At 40.6% G+C, this 20,374-nt stretch overlaps 1 protein-coding gene across 1 annotated transcript; it reads right to left on the bottom strand.

The window, feature by feature from the left end:
• Positions 1-2,181: 2,181 nt before the first annotated feature.
• On the bottom strand, positions 2,182-2,685 carry LOC138881733 (secreted RxLR effector protein 78-like). Its single transcript, XM_070161983.1, has one exon. The coding sequence runs from the start codon at positions 2,683-2,685 to the stop codon at positions 2,182-2,184; it is 504 nt and encodes a 167-aa protein (XP_070018084.1).
• Positions 2,686-20,374: the final 17,689 nt, after the last annotated feature.

Below are 20,374 nucleotides of genomic sequence, written 5' to 3'. Positions count from 1 at the left end.
CACCTGCACTATCAAATAACATTGTGAGTTATATATGTTGGGTGGAGGGGTCAGTTGCACTGCTCGTCTGTTTGTTGTATCATGCATGTCCTTGCAATTTTTGTAGTCGTGCCTGGAGCGGGTTTGTTGAGGACGCTAGATAGTGTGTCAGTTAGCCATGCCTCGGGGATTTTTTTCACAGTTAGGGGTGTCCATTCCTCTACAAACGTGGAGGCCCCTTTACCACGGGGTTTTGTTATACTACAGTGGGTGCGATGACCCCTCTCGCCTAGGGGACACACTGAGTGTCGTGTCCTCACCTGCTGTTTCACAGCTTTCATTGATGACATTCATGAGGTTGATTGGGAAATCACTTGCTATTATAGTCCTTTCTTCTTGGTTATCTGCCATGTATGGTTTTGTATACACAAAGAAAGGAGATCTTGGGTTTTTTTAACGTTAGTGACCTGTGTTAATTGTAGATCTAGAGGGAACTAAAAATTTAACTAAGAAATCCCCATAGACGGCGCCAAATTATTTGACCGAAAAATATAAATCTTGGTTCAAATAATTAAATTTATGTGAAAATCATATCTAACAATAATATCCTTAGATGGAGTTCTTAAAAAAGTGATAAATTGCGTGGATCAGGACGAACAATGGTAGTATTATGCAATAAATGTTCTGGAAATCGGGAGCAATAACATAGCATTCAATGATAATAAATAGCAATAAATGGCATTTACGTAAACAAAAGGAATGATTCACCCAAGAAATGATGGAATAAGTGGATGTTCCTTCTGACAATGAAGAATGATAGACAATCCCTTGAATAATTTAATTATTCCCTGATATTGTGGAAAACTATAGACAAGAATCTTAGTAAAAAGGTGATGTTTGTATCTTAGCAAGTGGGATCTGATTCTCTTTCTCAAGTCAAAGTGTGCATCTTTACAAATGAATGTCACATGGACCCTATCATGGTATCTTTTTCTATTTATATGGGATATGTTACTATGAAACCCTAACAGTACAAGTGTAGAGAATATCCACTAGAATATTCTCTTTAATATCCTATCTTGAAAACTAGCCATTACAGTTCAGTCAACGATGCTCGACCTCCGTCTCGGCTCTTGTTGACACCTCGAATACAACTTTCTTTGACTCTTCGACTGTGAACTTCGTTATTCCTTGGGCCATTTCGATAAACGCCGACTTGAGAGCTCCTCCCCTAATACTATTTTGGCCAAAATATTTTAAAGACATATTTTGAACTATACAATATTAGTACCATCAACAGAAATCATAGAAATAATAAAATCATCATAAGTACCAGTAAATATAATGGAAAGAGACAAGAATAGCACGTAAGTAAGGCTCGATACTATGAAAATTGGAAGAATAGTGTGGACACAACAATAACTACTAGCAGTCTAGAACACAACCCTATCAGACTAGCCTCACACCTAGAACAAAGTAAAAAAGTGATCCACTACCTCCTAATCTACAACCCTAATGCTCGACCTCCACACCTTCCTATCAAGGGCCATGTCCTCGGAAATCTAAAGCCTCACCATGTCCTGCCTGATCATCTCTTCCCAATACTTCTTGGTACGTCCTCTACATTTTTTCGTACTCGCCAAAGCTAACCGCTCACATCTCCTAACTGGGGCATCCAGGCTTCTCCTCTGCATGTGCCCGAACCATTTGAGTCTTGCTTCCCATATCTTGTCGTCCATATGAGCTACTCCCACTTTTTGCCGAATATTTTCATTCCTAATATTATCCATCTTAGGGTACCCACACATCCACCTCAACATCCCCATTTCTGCTACTTTCATCTTCTGGATATGTGAGTTCTTAACCATCTAACACACTGCCCCGTCCAACATGGCTGGTCTAACCACCACTCTATAGAACTTACCTTTGAGAATCAGTGGCACTTTTTCGACATAGAGGACTCCAGATACTAACCTCCATTTCATCTACCCCCGCCCCTATATGGTGCGTGACATCCTCATCGATCTCCCCATCCCCTTGGATAACCAACCCAAGGTACTTGAAACTACTTCTCTTGGGGATGACCTGTGATTCAAGCCTCACGTCCATACCCGCTTCCCTCGACTCGGTACTAAACTTGAACTCTAGGTATTCTGTCTTAGTCTTGATCAACTTGAAACCCTTAGACTCAAGGGTCAGTCTCTAAACCTCCAACCTCTCATTAATGCCGCCTCGCGTCTCATCAATCAGAACTATGTCATCAGTGAATAACATACACCATGGCAACTCCCCTTGAATATGGTGTGTCGGTGCTTCCATCACCAGGGCAAATAAAAATGCTTTGAGCACAGATCCTTGATGCAACCCCATAATAACTGGAAAAAGCTCCGAGTCGTCTCCCACTGTCATAACCTGAGTCTTAGCTCCATTATACATGCCCTTAATAGCCATAACGTAAGCAACCAACATACCATTCACCTCCAGACATCTCCAAAGAACCTCTCTAGGTACCTTGTCATACGCTTTCTCCATGTCAATAAACACCATGTGCATATCCTTCTTCCTATACCTGTATTGTTCCACCAACCTCCTAATACGGTGGATATTTTTCATAGTTGAACGACCCGGCATGAACCTAAACTCGTTATCGGATATAGACACAATCCTCCTTACCCTTGCTTCCACCACCCTATCCCAAACTTTCATTGTATGACTTAGTCACTTGATACCCCTATAATTGTTATTGCCTTTGTTATTAACAATGATAACACTGTACTCTACCTCCACTCATCCGGCATCCTCTTCATCCTAAAAATAATATTGAATAGCCCAGTTATCCACTCCAAACCTACTCTACCCATAGTCCTCCGAAATTCTACTGAAAGTTCATCTGGTCCGGTCGCTCTACCCTTACTCATCTTACGCATAACCCCCAAAACCTCCACAATCCTAATGCATCTATATTACCTAAAGTCTCGGTGACTCTTGGAATACCCCAATTCACCTATCACAATATCCCTATCACCATCTTCATTTAGAAGGTTATGAAAGTAAGTCTGCCATCTCCTCTTAATATGTGCCTCTCCCATCAATACTCTACTGTCCTCATCTCTGATACGCCTCACTTGGTCCAGCTCCTGAGCCTTCTTCTCTTTAGCCTTGGACAACTGTGATAACTTCTTATCCCTGCCTTTGTCCCCAGTTCCTCGTACAGATGACCAAATGCATGTCAAGACCCAAACCGATGGGTCACGACGAGTGCCCGAGTCCTACCTGTCGAACACCTATAAGCATGCGACTAAGATATAAAAATTAATAACATTAGCTGAATTACGAGAATAAAATGCGTGAGGAAAACCTGCCCAAAAGATATATATACATATATGTGAGGAATACGTAGGGTGAGCCGACAAGGCTGTTATAGACAACTACATATCCAAAATTGGAAGCCGGCAAGACCACATACTATCCAACTATACATAACTATCTACAGACCTCTAATAGAAATACAACTGTACAAAGATGGGACTGAGCCACGTCATACCCATATATGTATACAAGCATATCGTACCAAAATAAAAAACAGCTCTGGATCAAGTGGAGCACGCCAACACTTGCTGATCAAGAAACCTAAGAAGGGGGACCGTCAGCTTGCCTACCTGCACCTGCAGACATGAAACGCAAGCCTGAGAAATATGGCATCAATAATAATAATGTATTGAGTCTGTAAGGCATGAAAATTAGTACATAAAAGACATAGATGAAACATAAAATAAAGAAATTCACATGTAAATCTGAATAACTTTGTAAATTCTGCAACATTTATAGTGTCATGCACATGCATATAAATGTTATGTCATGCATAGGTATAGGTGTAGATAACATCATCAAGCCTCTGAGGGCATCCCATCATATCGTCCCGCTATTGTAGACAATATCATCAACATATACCAACTGATCCGGTGGTGGTGCGTATATAACGCCGTAACCTTTTTTTCTTATCACATATAAATATAATATACATATATATGTGTATATAACAACATCTGGTCACGGGTCAATGTACATGTATAAATGCATGAAATGTATAAGGAATACGTTAATAAGATTTTCTCGGAATGCCATAAAACCCAATATGCCTTTCGGGTAAACTTTATCAAATACGTATTTTTCTGAGACCATGAACAGACGATATAATAATAAGACTTATGGGAGAATAAGAATATACACATCTCTAGCATTTCTACGAATAGAGTAATATATGAAAGTTGTGCATTTGTTTATTTCATTTGGGTTGTATAAGGGATGGCCTTAACATGCCTAGAGTAGGAAAAACTCCGTACGATATTCTTGGAAAAGGTTGCACCGTACTCCCTTAAAATTATAGAATCTCTGCTCAATCTATTAAAGATAAGTACCCTTCTATGTTAACTTCAATTTGCATTTTTTTTGGCTTCAGGTTGCATTTTTTTGGTGGCTTCAGAGAGTCTCTTGGAGATCTCTTTTCTATATCCTCAAATGTTAGATAAAACGAATCTTTTGATTTGGTAAAGCTTATGAATCCTTTATTGAATTTCAAGGCTATTATCCTAAGTAGTTGCCACCTAACCAACATGACTAATGAGTCATTTGGTTTGGTGGTGGCTTGCTGCCACATGGGGTGAGGGAGGGTTTTTTAATCTTATCCAATAATTAATTAATTAATTAGGTAATATTCCGCTACCCGATAATTAACCAATTACTCACATAATTAAGAATTATCTCAAATTACCTAAAATTCTACTTTTAGTACACTTTATGCATCATACTATTGTGGTCATATGGTACCTTGTATGGTACTAGTCCATAAATATCGGGTATTATCACTTGGCCCATATTTTATCCCAAATTGACAATCTTTGACGAAACTTATTTTCTTTAATTTATGTACCCTTTATCCTTCATGGCACTTACTTATCGCTTGTTATAAATAGCATAAATATGCTAACCTCAGGATAATCTCATCCCCGAGTCTATGTCATTTAATTGAAGACGAAAATTTAACGTAGAAGAAACGCGAGATGTGACAGCCTTCCCCCTTTAGAAACATTCGTCCTCGAATGTTTACTCTTAGATACCTTGGAAAATTTTTGCCAGAGTCTCCTCCGTACACTAGACTAAAACCACCCTGCCGCAGCCAGAAAACATACTATACATGCCACACATGGCCTCACATAGCTGTCTATTATGAATTCAGAATGTCAAAACAAGAGCTTACCTGAGGACCTACTAGCCTGAATAGGGCCGTGCTGAGGTATCCCATCTCGATCCATATCTCTAGTTTGAAATAGGTGGGGGTATTTAGACCTCATTTCTTCATCCGTTTCCCACGTCATCTCTTCCACATTGTTGCTTCTCCATAAGACCTTCACGGAGGCTACCTCCTTATTCAGTAGCTTGTGGATTTGTCGGTCTAGGATGGAAACCAGAACTTCCTCGTATTACAAGTACAACATATACATCATCCGTGGGCACCACTCGGGTAGGATCGCCAATACACTTTCATAACATAGATACGTGAAAAAGTAGATGGACAGATTCCAATTCTGAGGCAATTCTAACTCCTAAGCTACTTGGCCCAGCCTCTGAATGATCCTATATGGCCCAATATACCGTGGTCTAAGTTTTCCTTCCTTTCCAAACCTCATCACACCCTTCATAGGTGACACCTTTAAGAATACAGTCATTAATCCTGAATTCTGAATCTCATTATCGCACGTCAGAATATGACTTCCGACGACTCTGAGCTGTCAATAGTTGCTCCCGGATAAGCTTTACTTTTTCTATGGCCCGTAGAACCGAGTCTAGCCCATGTAATCCAGATCCTCTAACATCAAACCACCCTATACGAGATTTGCACCTGCACCCATACAAAGCCTCGTGCGGAGACATATGAATGCTGGAGTGGTAACTGTTATTATATGCAAACCCGATAAAAGGTAGATATTCATTCCAACCAATGTTTTAAAAGGCGGGGGCGTGAGGTGAGACGTTTTACCTCTAACGAGGCGAGGCGTAACCTCTGAGACATGGGACGTAAGTCCCACGAATCTTTAAATTTTACTAATTTCAAAAATTTTAAGATAGTATAAAATAAAAAATAATTATAATATATTTATAAATTATTACAAATAATCTATTTAAAATATTTATAAATTATAATTCAACTATGAATAATACGAAAAATATGACATATATCATAATATACAAATTAGTTGCAACATTGTTACAACTCAAACATCAAAAGTGATGTATTCGATATGAAATCTTATATGTATCTCTTAAGGAATAATTAATCTTGAAAGGATTTCGATATTATAATTTGATATTTTTCTTAAAATACTCCTTTTATTTTTCACGACCCCATTTTTCCCTCCGTGAACTGTTGTGACGGCACTTAGTCTGTACGACTAGGTAAGCCTAACAAATGCGGATAATAAAAAAATTGTGGAAGAAATAATTAAAAACCAAAATAACCAAATGAAAAAGTATTTAAGATGCCGCTCGGCATATACAATACAACTCTCGAAACTAACAACATTTCCCAAAACCCAGAATCTCAGGAAACCACAAGCCTTTGAATGTCTACAAGTTTCTAACTCCAGAATGTCTAACAAAAGTAAGTACAGAAGGGCTAATACTTAAAGAGAGAATAGAAAGGGACTCCTCGGTCTGCGGACTCGACAAATATTCCTCGAAGTCTTTGGGAAAGTCACCTCGCCTCAAGGGTGATAGGACTGAGTTGAAGTACCTGGATCTCCACATGAAAAACATGCGCAGAAAGGGCATGAGTACACCATAGCGGTACATAGTAAGTACCAAGCCTAACCTCGGTCGGGTAGTGACGAGGAAGGTTAGGGAACTTCTAAGGTTAAATAAAATATAAGGTTTAACAGTGTAGAATAAAATAATATAAATAAGTACAACAGTAAAAGTAACACATAATATAAAGGACAACAACATCTACTATAGAGGCAAAGTAAACACATAAATAAATACAACTCAGCACAAAGATAACAACCGGGGATCTCCCAGGATACCGTCCTGTAGTCCCAAATATAAATATCCAGTGAATCTCCCGGGATACCGTCCCGTAGTCCAACTCACAATGTGAGGGGATCTCCCAGAATACCGATCTGTAGTCCCAAATATAAATACTCAGTACAGGGGGAATCTACTGGTGCAGTCCCGTAGTTCCAATGTAAATGTGCAGGGGGATCTCCCAGAATACCGTTCCATAGTCCCAAAGTAAACATACCGGGGGATCTCCCGGGATACCGTCCCGTAGTCCCAAAGTAAACACATGGCAACAACAAGAAGAGTACATAGTTCAATTCAAGTTCCATACCAAGGTAAAACAGGTATTTCTAACCTAGCATGCTTCACGTAATCCAAATAAGGCAGTTTGAGCAAGTAAGGCAATCAAGTCAATTAGACATGCTTTCCTAAGCTAACAACATGCTTAAATTGCAAGTAGTATAAATAGGAAAAGAAACATACTAGTAATTACTTAATGAAAACCGGATTTTCAACAATTAGCACAAGTACGCACTCGTCACCTCACGTACAAGGCATTTCAATTATCAATAATACCAAATCCTAAGGTGAGTTTCCCCCACACAAGGTTAGACAAGCCATTTACCTCGAACCGGCTCAAAGTCAACCCGAAACCACGTTCTTGCCACGAGCACTCGACTCCAAATGACCCAAATCTATTCAATTCAATTGCATAATGTAAATAACACTTCAAGTAACTAATTCTACAAACAAATTCTAAGCAAATACGCGAAATTAGGTTAAATGACCAAAATACCTCTCGGGACCACGTCTCAGAATCAGGTAAAATTCACAAAACTATAAAGCCCAATCACTCCCGAGTCTAACCATATCAAATTCATCCAAATCCGACGTCAAATGACCCTCCAAATCATCAAAATCTACTCTCCAATTTTCTTCCATTTACCCCAATTTTATCCCAAATTCTCAAATTAAATGATAAGAATAAAGACTAGATTATGGAATTTAACCCAAGACAAGTGAAGAATACTTACCCCAATTACTCCTTTGAAATTCCTCTTCAAATTCACCTCTCCCTGAGCTCTCCAATGGGTTTATGAAAATATGGACTAAACCCTCGTTTTTGAACTTAAAGTTTCTGTCCAGACATTTCCTTCTTCGCGAACACGGCCACTACCTCGCGTTCACGAAGCACAAAATCACCTACTAATTCAACTCTTCTTTCGCGAATGCGACTCCACCTACACGAACATGAAGAACGAAGCTCCTGGGATCCCAACTTCCCCATATACTCTACGTGAACGCGGGATCTGACTTGCATTCGCGATGCACACTATGCCATACCCTTCACGAACGCGGGACTAAAATCGCGAACACGAAGGGCAATTTCTCCTGACTCACGCTACATCCTTTCATGAACGCGAGTGTCCTCTCGCGAACGCGAAGGCCAAATCTCCGCAACATAAAACTAAAGAAATTTGCAACTTTCAAAACAAGAATTTGGTCCGTTTAACCACCTGAAACTTACCCGAGGCCCTCAGCACCTCAAACCAAACATGACAACATATCCCATAACATCATTCAAACTTGTTCCAACCTTCGGAACACTCAAAACAACATCAAAACACCAAATTAACATCGGATTTAAGCCTAATAACTCCAAAAACTCTTAAATTACGTTTTCGATCAAAACGTCTATCAAACCTCGTCTAAATGACCTTAAATTTTCCAAGCACATCACATTCAACAATACAGAGCTACTCCAACCTCCGGAATTCCATTCCGACCTTGATATCAAAATCTCACTCGAACCGGAAACTTCAAAAATTCAACTTTCGGCATTTCAAGCCTAAATTAGCTACGGACCTCCAAAACACAATCCGAACACGCCCCTAAGCCTGAAATCATCCAATGGAGCTAACGGAACCAACAGAATTCCATTACAAGGCCATCTTCACACTGCTCTAACTACGGTCCAATTTTTAAATATTAAACTCTCATTTAGGGACTAAGTGTCCCCAAACTCTCCGAAACTAAAAACCAAGCATCTCGGCAAATCAAAATAGTTGAAACAAACACGAGGAAAGTAGTTAATATGGGATCGAGGTTTTAATTCTTAAAATGACCGGCCGGGTCGTTATATCCTCCCACACTTAAAAATTCATTCGTCCTCGAACGAGCATAGAGACATTCCTGAAGTTGTGAAAAGATGAGGGTAACGGCTGCGCATATCCTGCTCGGTCTCCCAGGTTGGCTCCCCGACTGACTGACCCCGCCACTGAACCTTTACTGATGCAATATTCTTTGACCTTAGCTTTCGAACCTACCTGTCCAATATTGCCACTGTCTCCTCAACATAAGATAGATCCTTGTCCAACTGGACTGAATTGAACTGAAATCCAACACGTACGACGGATCATCATGATATCTCCGGAGCATCAAAACATAAAATACCGGATGAACTCCTGCCAAGTTGGGAGGTAAGTCAAGCTCATAAGCAACCTCCCCAACACGCGTCAATATCTAAAAAGGACCAATAAACCTCGGACTCAACTTCCCTTTCTTCCCGAATCTCATAACGCCCTTCATAGGTGAACCTTCCGGTCTGCGTAGCTCTTCTGTCTGGACTGGGTTGTACGAAGTCTATCCTAAATAACCTTAACCTTCTTCAAAGCATCCTGAACCAAGTCTGTGCCCAATAATCTAGCCTCACCCGGCTCAAACCAACCTACCGGGGATCTACACCGCCTACCATATAAAGCTTTATACGGTGCCATCTGAATGCTGGACTAATAACTGTTGTTGTAGGCAAACTCCGATAATGGCAAGAACTAATCCCAAGACCCTCCAAACTCAATCACACACGCATAGAGCATATCCTCAAGAATCTGAATAGTGTGCTCGGATTGTCCGTCCATCTAAGGGTGAAATGTTGTACTCAACTCTACCCAAGAACTTCAACATTCAGCAAAGTAGCACATAACAAACACATATTTAGAGAGTTAGAGAAGAAACAAGTTTGCCAGGTTTCACAAAAATTAACATTAACAGGTTAAGAAGTCCAACTTATGTTAAGTATACATCTTAGTATCATAAGACAAACATGTTAACTCTCATCAGAAGACAAGATTACCTTGAAACATGACATGAACACACATTATGATAAACCAGGTAATCACTAAATGAATAGGGAATTAAGACACATTGGAGTGCATATTAGCATGGAAACAAGATCAAAATTGAGGGAAAAGGTCTTATAACATTAAAACGCATTACGTATGCAAGATAAGCATCACAAAGATTCAAAACAGAGTGAGAAGTAAACTCATGTTAAACAATGCGTGTAGGTATTCAACATTAACACATTAGACTAATTACCTAAAGAAGGTCCATGTTATGCTAAATGTAAGTCCTAATGTTATGGAACAGTCATGCTAGTTTGGCAATAGGACAACTTTAGACATGAGAAAAATAGATTATAACTACGGGTGAATCAGGGAGGTTTAAACATTCTAAAGGCATTTGATAGAGAGCAGAGTCAAACATGTTAGATAAGTAAGCTACCAAAGAAATTCAGAATGTGATGGGAAACAGGCTTGTGCCATACAGTGGGTGTGCATATTCATGCTTGTGAACTCACTACACTAGTTGACTAAAAGAAGTACAAATTATGCGAGTAAGGCATATTCAAGTAACAAGATTGATAGCAAAAGACTAAATTAAACACCAAAAGATGCTAACAAGTGTAAGAGTTCCAAACAGTAATAATTTTAACACATCGACTGGTCAGAATTTAATAGAACTAGGTTTAGGCATGCTTGAAACTAAAAGTTGGAGAGACCTAAAGGATTAGAAAAAGCAAACGAGATTATACAGAAAAGCAATCCAGAAATCATATTGAGCTGACCAATTGAAGGAGTAAAAATGTATGCAAACCATAGATATCCAGGAATAAAATTGCAAAATATAGTGACTCACCAGTTAAGCAAAGAATAGTAAAGAATAAATTTCCACAGAAAAAACCAGAATCATTAACAGGTCAAAGTTCCCAAGAGCTTTGATAAACTCAGGGCAATGATCGCATCAAGAATAGGTAACAAGAGGTTAATGGCCTTGGATTTCAGCCGGCCAATAAAGAATATCAAGCAAGAGAGTAGACAAAACCCCAAATTTTAGTGAAAAATCGATTTCCAAGTCTGTCCCAAAAGGGAAAATAAGGGAGTTTATATAGTAGTCAAAAATCGAGCAAACATATAAGGAAATAGAATACTTTAAACAACAAACAATGAAATCAAACATGCAAATCGATTTGAAATCAATTTAAGAGAGAAAATCTGTAACTGTAGACATGTAATTTTAACCCCCCCCCCAAGATTTTACATATTTTAGCATTTAAATATTTAGTTTAGGCCTAATATCACTATTTCAACTAGTTTTGACTCTTTTACTTTATTTTCTCTTTAAAAGAAAATTAAAAAAAATATGTTCTTTTATTTAGCTAGTTGACATTTTATCTAATTACTTTTAGTTTATCTGCCTTTTATAAAAGTCGAAAATACAAAACAGTTCCACTTTGTTTTCTAGAATATTAGTATTATTGGTAGGAATATTGTTTTAATTTTTTGCGATGATTTTAATCTAATCCTATTTTTATTTTTAGGGTTGATATTTGAAAAATACAAAAAATAGGTTTGTTTTAACGGTTAGTTTTATTTTAATAATTGTTTTACTTAAGTATGATTAATTAATAAATGAGGTAGTATTTTTAGTCTTGTTAAAGGAGAAAGAATAAAATTTGGGCTCAAACAACCCATTTGTTAGGCCCAATTTTCGAACCTTTGGCCCATAAATCCAAGCCCAATACCCATAAAACTCTAACACTTTAAAGAGACCCCTTATTCTTCTTGAACCCTAGACCAAAACCTAGAAGAACCCCCTAAAAAAATTTCAGCAGGTACTGACTGATAACTAGGGATTTTGACGCATTTTATACTCCTTCTTGCTTATGCTTTGGATTAGAAACTCATAAAAAATAGTCTCAAAAGGCTCATAAGTTGTGCTTGATTGCAGGTTTGATCAACAAAGTGACAAGATGTCAAAGATCAGCCCAAAAGAAGTGAAAATTGCACAAATACCCAAGACAAGACAAGCTCAGGAAAAATAGGTCCAGTGCGGCAGCACGCCACCTTGTGCGGTCCGCACTAGGAGGTTCAGAGAGCAGGTATTCATGATAAAAGGCAATGCAGTCGCACTAGATTTATTGCGGTCCGGAATGGAGTCCATGCGGCCGCACTACCATTCTGTGCGGTCCTCAGAGCCAAGATTCAGAGAAGTTGCAGTTTGGAGCTTTCAAACCAATGCGGTCCGTAGTCCATTTTGTACGGATCGCACTAGAAGTCACCGCGGCCGCAGTCCATTCTGTGCAGTCCGTGGAGCCTGAGTTTAGAGAGCTGGATTTTGGAGTCAAGAGTCCTAGTGCAACCGCAGTCCATTCTGTGCTGTCCGCACTAACCCCGCAGGGGCATTTTTGTCCAGATTTTCAGCTTAGTATAAATAGATCCTTTTTCCATTTTTAGTTCATCAGGTATTGTAAAAGCATAGCTACGCTCATGGGTCAATTTTTCTTAGTCATTTTGGGCAACTTTAACTATATTTCATCATTGAATCTTTGTATTTAGCTTAGCAATTAATTAATATGTGTTTATCTTCATCTATTCCTTGTTTTTCTTCTTTGAATATGAGTATCTAGATCCCATATCTAGGGTTGTGGCTCAACCCTAGTGTGGGTAATTGATGGGTCTTGTATTTAAGGGCTAAATTGATTATGGGTGTTTGATATTTGGGTCAATTTCATGGTTAATTACTGAATTAGTGGTTGCAAACACTAGTTTGTGTTTAGTTGACTAGGGCTCTTCTTGAGAGAGAGAGAGAGAGAGAGAGAGAGCCTAAGTCTCCGAAATTGATCCAACAAGGAATTGGGGCGTACTCAAGAGATTGATAGCCCCAATTAAAGGGTTAAACATCGAGAGAGTAATACCCGACTTGAACCCTAAGGTGCTTGTGCAAATTTGCATACCCAGTTGGTCTTGAGAAAGTCAATTGGGCAAAATCACTTGAACCACCGAGAGGTGTAGAGTGGGTGAAGTAGTGCAACAGTTATATCATACTCCCCAATTATGTCAATTGTGCCTTAGACTCAAGTACCCATCAATTGACCACCTAGACGGATCTCACTACCCTAGTGCCCTTTAAACTATTTGAACAACCCATAGCATTTAACTCTTAGCTTAATTTACAATTTGTAGTTTGTTAAAAGTAGAATTATAATGAAAACCCCATAAATGTTGAGAAGTGTAATTTGGAACTCTACGCAATCCTAAGCTAAATAGATACACCACTCAAATTCTAGCTCTCTGTGGAAATCGATCCAGACCCAAAATCGAGTAAAAGCTGCTCCGACCCTCTCTCGCTACATAATTAGTAGTGCGGAGTAGGCCGAGATCACTTTTTGGAAACGTTTCTGGGGAGCTAACGGTTTTGGCTATCTATTTAGTTAGTTTTGTGTATTGTTCTTATTTCCTTCTTTGTTACTTACTTGTTTGTGTCACTACTCAGGTACCATAATGGCAGCGAACAACACTAATGACCCTCTTGGAAATGTGATTGCGGGGGAGGAGGTAGATGATGTCGGCGAAGATGAGGTGCCTCTTGTACTTCAAGGGCAACGTAGAAGACGAAATGTCAATGCTAATCCAAATGGTGATATTCCAGACCCTCCTCCACCACTTCCAAGAGTGGCTCCCAGAGTACTTCCAAACCAGGGCTATGCGAGTGCTATTGTCCCACCCCAAATCCGGGCGGGCAATTTTCAAATAACCAACGTGATGTTGACCTTACTTGAGAAGCGTGGGTATTTCACGGGCGCTGCGGATCAAAATGCCTACAAACATCTCAAGGGGTTCATGGATACATATTGGGGGAGCAAGCAAACGAATGTGTCTGAGGATGCTCTTAGGTTGCGGCTCTTACCATTCTCACTTCAGGGGAAGTCATTGGATTGGCTAGAGAGACTCCCCAACCATTCCATCACAACTTGAGATGAGTTGGCGGATAAGTTCATTGCTAAATTTTTCTCGTCGGGGCATATGGCGACATTGCGTGATGAGATATTGGTTTTCAAGCAAGAGCCTACGGAACCTTTGCATGAGATTTGGGAGCGGTATAGAAGGATGGTGAAGGAATGCCCCAATAATGATATGACCGAGGCTATGATCCAACAAACTTTCTACCGGGGCATCAATACAACAAATCAATGCATAGTGAACCAACTTGCCTGGGGCAACTTTATGAAGCTGTCGTATGATAAGGCATGTGATGTACTTGATGATATGGCTGACACATCTTCTGTATGGCAAAGTAGAGCCAATGTGCCTCAAGGTGACCCTACGGTTATTCATTTGCACAAGGAATTACATGACCATGGGCAAGCTATAGCGGAGTTGACAACTACTATGAATCAATTGGCTAAGGCACAGTTGCAACAAGTTCAAAATCCTCGCCAAGTGAATGCCATGGAGGGTGTTAATATACTTGTCAACAAGAGAAGGAAAAGAAGGCAACAAAATCAAGGGAATCCTAAGCAATTTGATGATAGATGTGATGGGTTTCAAAATGATAGTTATGATGACCAAAGTTAAGAGGTTCAATATGTAAACAACTATCAAGCCAACGGGGAAACTCTTCCAACCAACAACATTATAGACTCAAGGCAATTGGTCAATCAACAACAAAACAGTGACAATTGGGGCAATCAACAACAAAACAATGATAATTGGGGGAACAACAACCAAAACAACAATTGGGGCAATCAGAACAACAATCAAGGCAACCAAGGGAATTGGAATGGTAATAAAAACAATTGAGGTGGCAAAAATAATCAAGGAGGATGGAACAATGGAAACCAAGGAAATCGGGGGCAAGGCTTTCAAAGGCCCCCTATGTACCAACAACCGAACAATCCACCCCCATTTCCATCTCAAGGTCCTAGTTCTTCGGGTAATGATATGGGTAGAATTGAAATGATGTTCGAGCAGATGATGAAGAAGAATGCGGATTCTGATGCACAATTAGCTTCTTACAATACCTCTATCCGAAACTTGGAGGTGCAATTAGGCCAAATCTCTTAGTTATTGAATACTCGCCCGAAGGGTGATCTAACAAGTGATATGGTAGTGAACCCGAAGGGTGGGAATAATCATGTTATGGCGGTTACAACAAGAAGTGGGAGAGGCAGTGATGTGAATGCCTCTAAGCAAAATCAAGTCGTGGATGATGATGTTGAGTTGCAAGATAACGAAGTCCCTTTGGTAGTTAAAGATCTGGTTGATGAAAATGTGAACAATGAAGTGAGTATTGATATTCAAGAAGTCGAGGTGAAAACTCAAAATGATGTGAACCCGGCTAGGTAACACATAATTGACATGCCGGAGCCGGTTGTGCCAAAAGCCAAGGCTCCTTTGCCAAGGCCACCTCCACTTTATCCTCAAAGGCTCGCAAAGCAGAAGAATGATAATCAGTTTAAAACGTTCATTGATATGATGAAGAGCTTATCTATTAATGTGCCTTTGGTGGAGGCACTTGAACAAATTCCGGGCTATGCAAAATTCATGAAAGACTTGGACACAAAGAAGCGTTCTATTGATTGTGAAACTATAAAGATGACTCACCAAGTTAGTGCTATAGTGCATTCAATGGCCCCGAAGCTTGAAGATCCCGGTGCTTTCACCATTCCTTGCACCATTGGGAGTGCAAATTTTGCCAAGGCTCGATGTGATTTGGGAGCTAGTATCAATTTGATTCCCTACTCAGTTTTCAAAACTTTGGGTATTGGGCAACCTAGGCCGACTTCCATGAGGTCACAAATGGCGGATAGATCGATGAAGAGACCCTTGGGTATTATTGACGATGTGCTTGTCCGGGTGGACAAATTTATCTTGCCAGCTGATTTTGTGATCTTGGACTGCGAGGTGGACTACGAAGTTCCTATTATACTGGGCAGACCTTTCCTTGCTACGGGGAAGACATTGGTAGATGTGGAAGCAGGGGAACTCACCTTCCAGGTGGGTGATGAAAAGGTGGTCTTTCATGTGTGAAAATCTATGAAGCATCCCAAAAGTGCCGAGGTGTGCTCTTTTGTTGACCTCGTCTTAACAGTGATAATTGATGGAACCAGTGCAATGATCAATGTGGAGGATCCATTGGAGGCTGTTTTGTTGAATCTTGATGTCAATGAGGATTCAAGCCGAGTGCAGTGCGTGAATGCTTTACATGGAATGGGCTCTTATTCTTATGATCCTAGGAAATTGTCTTTGGATCTTGAGAATAGAAAGACTCCACCAACCAAACCTTTAATTGAGGAGCCTCCGGTGTTAGAGTTGAAATCACTTCCTCCACACCTCAGGTATGAGTTCTTAGGCTCAAATTCTACTTTGCCAGTTATTCTTTCATCTCGCCTTACTAACATGCAAGTTGATGCCACATTGGCGGTGCTTCAAAAGCGGAAAAAGGCAATTGGATGGACTTTAGATGATATTCGGGGAATAAGCCCTACAGTCTGTATGCACAAGATTATTCTGGAAGATGATGCAAAGCCGTCCTTGGAGCACCAAAGGAGGCTAAACGAGGCAATGCAAAAGGTTGTGAAAAAGGAGGTGATCAAGTGGTTGGATGCCGGGGTTGTGTACCCCATCTATGATAGCTCCTGAACTTCGCCGGTGCAATGTGTACTGAAGAAGGGTGGCATGATCGTGGCTACAAATTCTCAAAATGAGTTGATTCTTACAAGAACAGTCACTAGTTAGAGGGTATGCATGGACTACCGCAACTTGAATAAAGTGACCCGCAAGGATCAGTTTCCTTTACCATTTCTGGATGAGATGCTAGACCGACTTGCTGGGCGTGCCTTCTATTACTTCTTGGATGGGTATTTTGGGTACATCCAAATTTTGATTGCTTCGGAAGATCAGGAAAAGACCACATTCACGTGTCCGTATGGCACATTTGCTTTCTCTAGGATGCCTTTTAGGTTGTGTAATGCACTGGCTACATTTCAGCGGTGTTTGATGACCATTTTCACCGATATGGTGGAAGACATTTTGAAGGTATTCATGGACAATTTTAGTGTTGTGGGGGACTCATTTGATGAATGCCTGAAGAATCGTGATAGGGTGTTGGCCCGTTGTGAAGAAACCAATCTTGTCCTCAATTGGGAGAAATGTCATTTTATGGTGGAAGAAGGAATCGTTCTCGAGCATAAAATTTCGAAGCATGGCATTGAGGTGGATAAGCAAAGATAGATGTGATTTCAAGGCTCCCTCCCCTACATCCATCAAGGAAGTCCAAAGTTTTCTTGGGCATGCGGGGTTCTACCGAAGATTCATCAAAGACTTTTCGAAGGTAGTGAACCCCTTGTGTAAGTTGTTGGAAAAAGATGCTAAGTTCGTGTTTGATGACAAGTGTATGCAAGCCTTTGAACTTCTCAAGAATAAGTTGACCACCATTCCTATCATTACCGTACCTAATTGGAGCTTGCCCTTTGAGCTCATGTGTGATGTTAGCGATGTTGCGGTTGGGGCAGTTTTGGGTCAACGAGTGAACAAAATGTTTCATCCGGTATACTATGCGAGCAAGATAATGAATGATGCTCAAGTGAACCACACGGTGATCGAGAAGGAACTTTTGGCTATTGTGTTTACTTCAAGAGTTTGATTTGGAGATTGTGGACCGGAAGGGTAGTGAGAACCAAGTGGCGGACCACTTGTCCCGCTTGGAGGAGGAGGGGAGGCGTCGTGATGTCCTAGAGATTAATGATTCATTTCCCGACGAACAACTCCTTTCGGTGTCGATGAATGATATGCCATGGTTTGCCGATGTTGCTAATTTCCTTGTGATTGGTCTAATCCCATGTGAGCTCTCTTCTAACCAAAGGAAGAAGCTCAAGCGAGATAGTTTAGATTTCTATTGGGATGAGCCGTACTTGTTCAAGATTTGCACGGATGGTGTGATCCGAAGATGTGTCCCGGAGGAAGAGTAATTGAGTATTTTGGAGGCTTGTCATTCCTCTCCTTATGGTGGTCATCATGGCGGGGTGAGGCCGGCTTCTAAAGTTCTTAGTTGTGGGTTTTATTGGCCAACTTTGTTCAAAGATGCAGGTGACTTTGTGAAGAGATGCGACGAGTGCCAAAGAGCGGGTGAAATTTCGAAGAAAGATGAGATGCCTCTCAATACCATCCTTGAGGTTGATATTTTTTATGTATGGGGCATTGATTTCATGGGCCCATTTGTTAGCTCTTGTGGGAACACTTACATCCTTGTGGCGGTGGACTATGTTTCAAAGTGGGTTGAAGTCGTGGTTTTGCCCAATAATGAGGCCCGGAGTGTTGTTGCATTTCTCAAGAAAAGCATTTTTACAAGGTTTGTTACTCCTCGTGCAATCATAAGTGATGGGGGTCTCATTTTTGCAATAGAGCTTTCGACACGTTGCTTTCTAACTACGGTGTCAATCACAAAATTTCTACCCCCTATCATCCTCAAGCAAGTGGTCAAGTAGAAGTCTCCAACAGGGAAATCAAAAGCATACTGTCCAAGACGGTCAATGCAAATAGGACTGATTGGTCGAAGAAGTTGGATGACGCTCTATGGGCTTATAGAACTGCTTTCAAGACGCCGATCGGTATGTCTCCGTATCGGTTGGTGTTTGGGAAAGCTTGCCATATACCGGTTGAGTTAGAGCACAAGGTCATGTGAGCTTTGATGAAGCTTAATCTTGAGTGGGATGTTGCAGCCAATCTTCGTGTGGAGCAGCTCAATGAACTTGATGAATTCAGATTCCATCCCTACGCCAGTTTGTCCTTATATAAGGACAAGATGAAGTAGCTTCATGATAAATATGCTCATGGAAAGGAGTTCAAAGTAGGTGATTTGGTTCTCTTGTTCAACTCCCGGTTATGTCTATTTCCGGGAAAGCTCAAATCAAAATGGAGTGGACTTTTTGAAATGCTGTGTGTGACCCCGTTTGGTGCTCTTTATTTAAAGAACAAAAATGGTGAAGTTTTCAGAGTTAGTGGGCACCAAGTCAAGCATTATCTTGGGAAAATTGATGACAGCCACGTGGTGGCACTTCTTCATTTCAAATGATGTGATGGTAACATGCGTCATGCCAAGACGTTAAATCAAGAGCTTCTTGGGAGACAACCCATGTGTTTTTCTTCTTGTTTTTATTTTGATTTTCATTATACTGTAGGATTGATTTTTGGGCTAACTCGTTGTAAGATGTTACAGGGTTGTGTTGATACAGTGCAAGACATAGTGGAAAAAGTACCAGGTCTCTGAAATTGCCAATGCGGTCGCACTACATTCTGTGCGGACCGCACTGGTGAAGGGTAAAATGATAACCTCTCTGAAGTTACCACTGCAACCGCACTACATTTTGTGTGGTCCGTAGTGGACCACTGTGGCCGAAGTCCATTTTGTGCGGACCGTAGTGGGTGGCCTGTGTGAACTTGAAGCTAGCAGTGTAGTGTGGACCACTGCCCATTTTGTGCGGTCCGAACTGGTTGGTGAGACTGGGCCCCAGGTCCTTTTCTATAAATAGGTCCTGAGGCCCTTCTTTTACCCTTTTCGCAATATTGAACCTCAGACCTCTATTAAAGTACTATTCATCGTCCCCTTGCATGTAGTTAACTGTTTGGAACTAAGTAGCTGAATTTCATCACACATATGGTACCTTCCTTTTAATTATTTTATTTACTTTTGTTAATTTCCTTTAATTTTTGTGCTTTTCTTACTTCCCTCTCTATGCTTCTCGTAGATTCTGCAATTATTTAGGTTAGAGTAGTTAATCTTTTGATTAAAGTAGAATTAGTTAGTTGAATACTCTGGGTAAACACGTAGGAGCATGACTTAGGTGTTAGATTAGACTTAATTTCAAAGTTTTTGGAACCCTAAGTGAGTGCTGCTTCTAGGCACTCACTGCGGACCGTAGTCGATTCTGTGCGGTTCGCGATGCCCCTGTGCGGTCCGCACTACCATTTTGTGCGGACCGCACTGATGAACTTCTAGGAAGCTGAACATTGGGCAGTGCAGTCGCACTACATTTTGTGCGGACCGCACTGGCCCCTGTGCGGACGCACTACCATTTTGTGCGATCCGCACTGCCTAGATACAGAGGATGGGTAATCTGATCATTATCCCTGTGCTGACCGCATGGCCATTTTGTGCGGTCCGCACTGACCTTTGTGCGGCCGCGCTACATTTTGTGCGGCCCGCACTGGGCTATTTT

The sequence above is a fragment of the Nicotiana sylvestris genome, chromosome 11 (assembly GCF_000393655.2).
Source record: "Nicotiana sylvestris chromosome 11, ASM39365v2, whole genome shotgun sequence".
Classification (NCBI taxonomy): Eukaryota; Viridiplantae; Streptophyta; class Magnoliopsida; order Solanales; family Solanaceae; genus Nicotiana; species Nicotiana sylvestris.
The sequence above is the reverse complement of the archived record's forward strand: the minus strand, read 5'-3'. Positions and strand labels throughout refer to the sequence as shown.